Raw genomic sequence first — 7,175 nt, 5'->3', positions numbered from 1 at the left:
AACTGCAACCTCAGCATATCAAAAGAATTTCAAATGAGCAACCTAACCCTAAGCTTCAATAATATATGTTTTGCACAGGGAATAAATATTCTCTTAACCATTTCTCTTCAGACCACTATACCCCATAAGACACAGTAGGGTCTAAAATTGTTATAAAGAAACTGTACAGGAAGAAAGTTTGTTATAAAGAAAATGTATTCACAAGCAGACTTTCTTCAGAAAATATAATGATATCTAGTGCAAAGATATAAGAATATTTAGTCTTTACTAATGTCAAAAATCATATTTCGGAATTTATTTGAAAAGTGACAACAGATTCTCAAACACACAAAGTACTGTCAGGAGATTAAACAAATGGGGAATAGAGTACTTGTAATTCAGTTTCTAAAAGGAAATCAAAATGTAGTACTAGGTACAAGGGTTCAGTTAAAGAAACCTTTTATGAAAGAGGATAATAAAACACTTATATTGTTTATGTGACTAAAATTTCAGAGAAGAGAATACCTGAGGGTGATTTTTGGCTCTATTAAGACTTATTTCAGACTGCCATGAATTGTATTAACACAAGCCTAAATCCTGTAATAGGGCCTTTTAAACACTCTGAGACACCTTATGGTTCCCCATGATGTGTGTTGTTCTCCTCTGCTGCAAAGAACAAAACAAGAAAACCAATTTGTTCAATTACCAAAAAAAAATGTATGGAAGTAAGACATTTTAACAAAACTTAACAAACGTGTCACAATTTCCTGAAGCCTAACACTAGCTAAAATATGCACTACTGAAAATGTAAAAGATAAATAAATAACAATCATTTTAAAATACTGTTCTGTTGAATATGAAAAATATTGTTTTTATTTGTTTGTAGAAGCATTATTTTATTCAATGTTTTATTACATCAGAATTTTAAATGAACTAAATTTTAAACAATATTTAAACAAAAATATCTACCTCACATTTTAAGTCAATGCAAATTTTCACTAATTTAGAATATTAATATATTAATATTTGGGGAATTTTTGGAAAGAGATATATATAAAACTGTCTTATAGACCTTAGAAATTAGCAGGTTTAGTAATGATTCATAAAACTTTACAAATCTCCCTAAACTGTATTTTAATACAAAGAAAATTATATATAGACTTTGATTTATATTCAAAATTTCAGTTACTTTGTAATCAATTTAAAACAGAAGTAAATGTCTCATAATTCTTTTCTTTTTTTTTTTTGAGGATTAACATTCATCAGGATTACTACAACTGAAAACACTTAAAACATGTATACGCACACACAGACACCTAGAAGAGGCTATCTGGGTAATTCTGTTTTAAAAATACTAATGAACTAATAATTAGGTTGGAAATCATGATTTAAAATCAATATGACATAAAATATTATTATATATAAATTCAAGGAGAGGACATTGTAGTCAGCTTACCATTATTAGCTGTAGCAGTACTGTATCTTGCACACATTTACAAGTCATGTTTTCAAACTAACAATCTGTTTTAACTGCTTTGCTCATTAGCACATGAAGACATTGGCTGAGCTTGAAACATTATAAATTGTATTTATATATATCCTAAATTAGACAGGTCCCAAGATGAAATGCTGTTACTTTTAAATACTTTTTTAGAACACAAATATCTCATTTTATCTTACATCATCAGGAATAAATGTGATTCATATAAGTGAACTTTTTATTCACATCTTAAAGAAATGATAGCTTAAAAAATTTTCAAACCATCTTTTTGATGGAGTTGGTCCTAAAATGCCTTGACTTATTGCTTAGTAAAATTCTACTGCCTGGTATGGACCCCTAAGCTTTCTGAGGAAGATTTCAGGGTCAACACTATGACCATCAAATATAATAATCTACTATAACAAAGTACTGATCTCAGAAACTCCTGAAGTATGACAAATGTTCATTTTACAGTTGCTGCTTCTGTAGCTGTAGATCCTTCCTCACTATTCCATATTATTTTAGGTTCTAGAGGTTCTATCCTTCTGTTGCTTCTAATCTGTTTTCCTAAACTTGTTTAAATAATCAGCATTATGTAATTTTTCCACATTATTCTGGCCCAAAGGTAGCTCCATACTTTTCCTGCAGCTTAAAATAAGCTTTTTTTTTTCTTTTTTAGGTGGTGGAGGGGAGAGGGGAAAAGGAAGAGAGATGGGCTTGATATTTTGCTAATTTGTAGGCTTACTTCAGAGTTGCTGGATATTTCCTGACACATCAGGTTGCTAAAGGAATACATACCAAGAGGTGGCCACGTTATCATATTGAAGCCAGCAGTTAACTCTTCCAGCTGAGACCAGAAAGGATAATATAATAATATGCTAATGGTTATCAGGCATTTGCTATTTTATCGATATAAATTACTTTATCTACTGTACAAACTAAGATTAATTAAACATACATCTACAGTCTATGAAATTATTTGCCAAAAAAATTTCTCTAGTTAAAATATCTTAATACTTCCTTTTGCAAATATTATTGTATTCTTGTTAAAGAGTACCTGATACTTGTTAAAATATCAAGTAATACAGGACAAGGTGTTATAAAAACAAAACACACAGCTGGGAAGCATTTTATTTTCTTCTACTTCATATAACATTGTTCAGGACCACAAGACTCTAATGGTCTCTTTCCAGCAACTTTTATGACTTCGGAGTACCACTTAAAAATATTTACTGGTGCTATAAATATTACTGGATTTCTACATATTGACAATTTTAATGAATGCCATATCCATCATACCTCTTGCTTTTTTGGTCAGAAAGATAAACAGAAACTTTAAATCAAATGTTTAGACATTCAAAAGTGGTTTTTAAAAGCACACCCAAACAAACCAAATCTACATCAGCAACTGTTATAATTAGTTTCAACTGTTATTATTAAGAATTCTTAACAAGGACATACTGACTGAAGCATGTATGAGATTTTTAAAATTATATACAATTTAAAAGCAAAATTAAATTTATAAATAAAAAGATTAATGGCCAAATTAAATAAAGTTTAAGCATCAGATTTAAAATATCTTAATTTTTAGGTTATTCAGAAATACATTTTGTGAATAATAAGAATTACTTCATAAATATATATATAAATATAAATATATATCTACAGGATCTGCAATGCAGGAGAAAACCCTTTAAAGAAAAAAATTGCACTTTTGGATTATCAGGATGCTGTCGTATTTACCCTTCAGGTGAAATATAATTACCATTCCAGGTGCTTTTGGCACAAGTTTTTAGGTGCATATTGACACAATCTTAAAAACACAATGCTTTTATATTTTATTCACTGGAATATGATGAATCAAACAGAATTCAGAATTCTGACCAAAAATATTCAGGTAACTGCAATTGCTTAATTAAATACAAAAAAAATATTGTTTTAAAAAGACCTTAGACTGCCTTTACATCTGGAACATGTAAAATTTTACCAGCAATACGTTTTTTTCAATCCCCTCAAGCAAGAATTCCCAGCCTACACAGAAAGGTAACATTGTCTTTTTCTACTCATATATGACTTAGATCACACCCCAGTATATAAGGACAAAAAATAAATGTATAATAAAAAGATTGGATAAATCAGGAGAGGCTTTTTGGTCTTGAATTCTTCACCCACTAACAATGAAGCAGCACTGTAGGCAGCCCAAAACACACCAAAGAGCTTTAAAAAAAACAAACAAAAAAGACAAAAGGCAGCATATTAGCAAGTTAATTAACATTTTGGGTATCATAAAAATAACATTTACAGTATTTTTTTAAAACAACCCTAACAACCAATTGTAGAAGCAGTAAAACTTATTGAGAATGTTTAAAACTTGTTAGGAATATTCATCCTTGCTCTGCTCCCTGACTTCTGCAAATGAAGTCTTTTGTTATCAAACTTGTCTAATCATAAGAATCACCTTGGGTGCCTATTAAAAAACAGAATCCTGGGATTCATTCTAGTTCTACTGAATCAGAATCTCTAAGGGAAGAAGGGTCTAATTATCAGACTTTTTAACAAGTGTCCCTGGTGACTTAAGATAAGGCAACTTTCGGAAGAACTATTATAGGGATAAGCAGCTGAAAGATATTTGTTTCCTGAAAGAAAACTAATTGATCTTTACAAAGTAGAAATTTTTCCTTTTTTTTCTCCAAGAAGTAGAAAAACATATTAAGTGAAAATTTTACACAACATTTATTAAGTATCAAATCATTTTCCCAGGACTAGGTAGAAGTATAGTGTTACATGGAAAGGAGGAAAACCATAACATTTTGGTTGAGTTTTCTGTTTTTTTTTAATGTTTGAAAATTTTTCATAATAAAAAAAATTTTTTTGCTTTTTTTTTAAAAATTGAAGTATAGTTGATGTCCTAATGTATAGCACAGGGAACTATATTCAATATCCCATGGTAAACCATAATGGAAGAGAGTTTTCTGATTATGCATGTGCTTAATTTTAAATTATTTCAACTAGAAATTTATATAATACTTACCAATATAGTCACTGAAGGCATTTTACAGAATAAAATGAAAGGAAGAACTATAACGGTAGAAATCAGGGAAACTATGACAGAAACAGACCTGGCACAGACCAGGGTTTCTCAACCATGCACTAATCAAATTTTTGAGCTGGATAATTGTTGTGGGAAGTTGTCCTGTGCACTGTAGGATGTTCAGCAGTATCCCTGGCTTCTAGTCACTATATACTAGTGCCATCCCAGCCCTCCCCATTTGTGATACCCAAAAATGTCTCCAGACATTGCCAAATGTCCTGGGGGGCAAAATCGCCATCAGTTGAGAACCACTGGTACAGAGGTAAAAAATAAATACTGACAGACTGACTGAAAATGTATTTGAGATGGTCTGATTTTATATTGTGCTTTTTAAACTAAAAACATACAAAAAAACCTGCAAGATATTTTAAACCTACAAAAAAGTATAGGGAAATAAATGAAGTAAAATTATAATCAAATTGCATTTGTATGGCATGATTACATTTTTTTGTAAATAAATGGTTAAAGATTGGTAAGGGTTACAGAGACTTAATGTTAAAAAAATTAGTGCTTGTAGATTAAACTGTATTCTAATGCTAGAGTTAAGTGATGAGAGTTTTGCAACATTATTTCTCAGCAAACTTTGGATTAAAACAAGAAACATGTAAAACAGATCGCTACACACAGAAGATTAAGTGATTAGGGAAAGAAATGTGGGGAAGAAAATCTAAAGTTTAAAAAGAATTGTATCCTAAACTTTTAATGATATAAAAAAGATTCTTCCGTTTTATAATAATACATACACATGTTGCATAAAGAACATTAAGACCAATTTTCAGTTGAACTCAATGACTGAAAATAACCAGAGGACAGTTTTAGCAATTTGGGGAGTAGTCTCAGAAGCATTCAAACAGGCTTTAACCCAAGTAAAACAACACACAAGCAGTGATCCTGAATGATTCAGTAAAGTGGTATGTTCACTAAGGCTAGATAATTAAATGCCAGCATGGGGCTAGCTCTTGCACTGCAAGGCTTTTAAACTAAGTGCTAATAATGACAATTAAAAAAAAATTTAGGATTAGAGGAAAGAAAGCTCTTCTCCTTGGTCTCTTAAGTGTTCAAACAGTTCAAACATACACAGATGTTCTCAAAATATTTGTTTAACATTTATAATAATAACAGCTACCACTCTGCCTACTCTGTCAAGCACTATACTAGACATTATTTATACTTTAAAATCTTCATAACAAACCCTAAAAATTAGTTAAGACTCCCATTTTGCATAGGAGGGTACGAAAAGATATCTCCCCCCAAGGCAAACAGCAAGTAAGTGGCAGAACCAGGATCTGAATCCAGAACTGATTGGTTCCAAAATCCAACTCTTCTCAATACCCAAGGCTTATATAATGTCAGTATTAGTCTGTAGTTACTCAATTCTAAAAGGAATAATTTCTTTTATATTGGAATTAGTAATAAACTTTAAGTAAAACCAAAACTCGTAAAAGTTACTCTACTTAAAAACTTAAGTATTTAAGTCGAAGTTCTATTTTCCATAAAGAAAAATAATTACATTGACTGTGTAATATATATACATGTGTTAGAGCAGTCATTTATTTCCAAAAGTTGTTCAAAATTAATAAATCCCAAAATTTAAGTTCAATCACTACTCATTATTAATATTTAATATTATCAGTAAATGTTTAAAGTGGGTACATATGTTAATATAAGCTTAACACAGCACAAAGAAATCCTGATCTCTGCAACACAGAAAAGCCAATTTATTAGAACCATATATATCATATTTGATAAAGAACTTACTATTCAAATATGAGTGACAATTATTAAATAAATGTCCAGTCCCAGTGGAATTTTATTTATTTTTAGCGAGGTTTTTTTTTTATTGGAGTATAATTGCTTTACAATGTTGTGTTAGTTTCTGCTGTACAATGAAGTGAATCAGTTATATGTATACCTGTATCCCCTCCCTCTTGGACCTCCCTCCCACCCCCCTTCCCAATCCCACCCATCTAGGTCATCACAGAGCATCAAGCTGAGCTTCCTGTGCTTTACAGAATGCTCCCGCTATCTATTTTACGCATGGTAGTGTACGTATGTCAATCCTAATCTCCCAATTCGTCCCATCCTCCCCTTCCCTACCTGTGTCCACATGTCCATTTTCTACATCTACATCTCTATTCCTGCCCTGCAAATAGGTTCATCTGTACCATTTTTCTAGATTCCACATATATGCATTAATATACGATATTTTTTTTCTCTTTCTGGCTTACTCCACTCTGTATGACAGACTCTACGTCCATCCACATCTCCACAAATGACCCAATTTCATTCCTTTTTTATGGCTGAGTAATATTCCATTGTATATATGTACCACATCTTCTTTATCCATTCATCTGCCGTTGGACATTTAGGTTGTTTCCATGTTCTGGCTATTGTAAATAGTGCTGCAATGAACATTGGGGTACACGTGTCCTTTTGAGCCAGTGGAATTTTAAATAAATACCTCCCATAAAATCTAAGTCAGATGAACTAGAAGAAAATTTTAACATTAAATAAAAAAATTCTCTGAGTGTAATACCCCAAGGTCTGATTTGCTCTTTGTTCTTTATTCCGCCCTAGACATACATTATAATTTATGGCAATTAAAAGGGGAAAATGAAAGAAATA

The 7,175-nt window shown here is 31.2% G+C and overlaps 1 protein-coding gene across 1 annotated transcript in view; it reads right to left on the bottom strand.

The window, feature by feature from the left end:
* Positions 1-2,556: 2,556 nt before the first annotated feature.
* YIPF4 (Yip1 domain family member 4) overlaps positions 2,557-7,175 on the bottom strand; it is a 35,295-nt gene continuing 30,676 nt past the window's right edge. Inside the window, exon 6 of the mRNA XM_061210784.1 lies at positions 2,557-3,676. Within this exon, the coding sequence (XP_061066767.1) occupies positions 3,539-3,676 (138 nt within the window). The 3' untranslated portion in view covers positions 2,557-3,538. The remainder of the gene's footprint in view (positions 3,677-7,175) is intronic.

This window comes from Eubalaena glacialis, chromosome 14, assembly GCF_028564815.1.
Source record: "Eubalaena glacialis isolate mEubGla1 chromosome 14, mEubGla1.1.hap2.+ XY, whole genome shotgun sequence".
NCBI classification, from domain to species: Eukaryota; Metazoa; Chordata; class Mammalia; order Artiodactyla; family Balaenidae; genus Eubalaena; species Eubalaena glacialis.
Note: the sequence above shows the minus strand (reverse complement) of the source record. Positions and strands in the feature narration are given on the sequence as shown.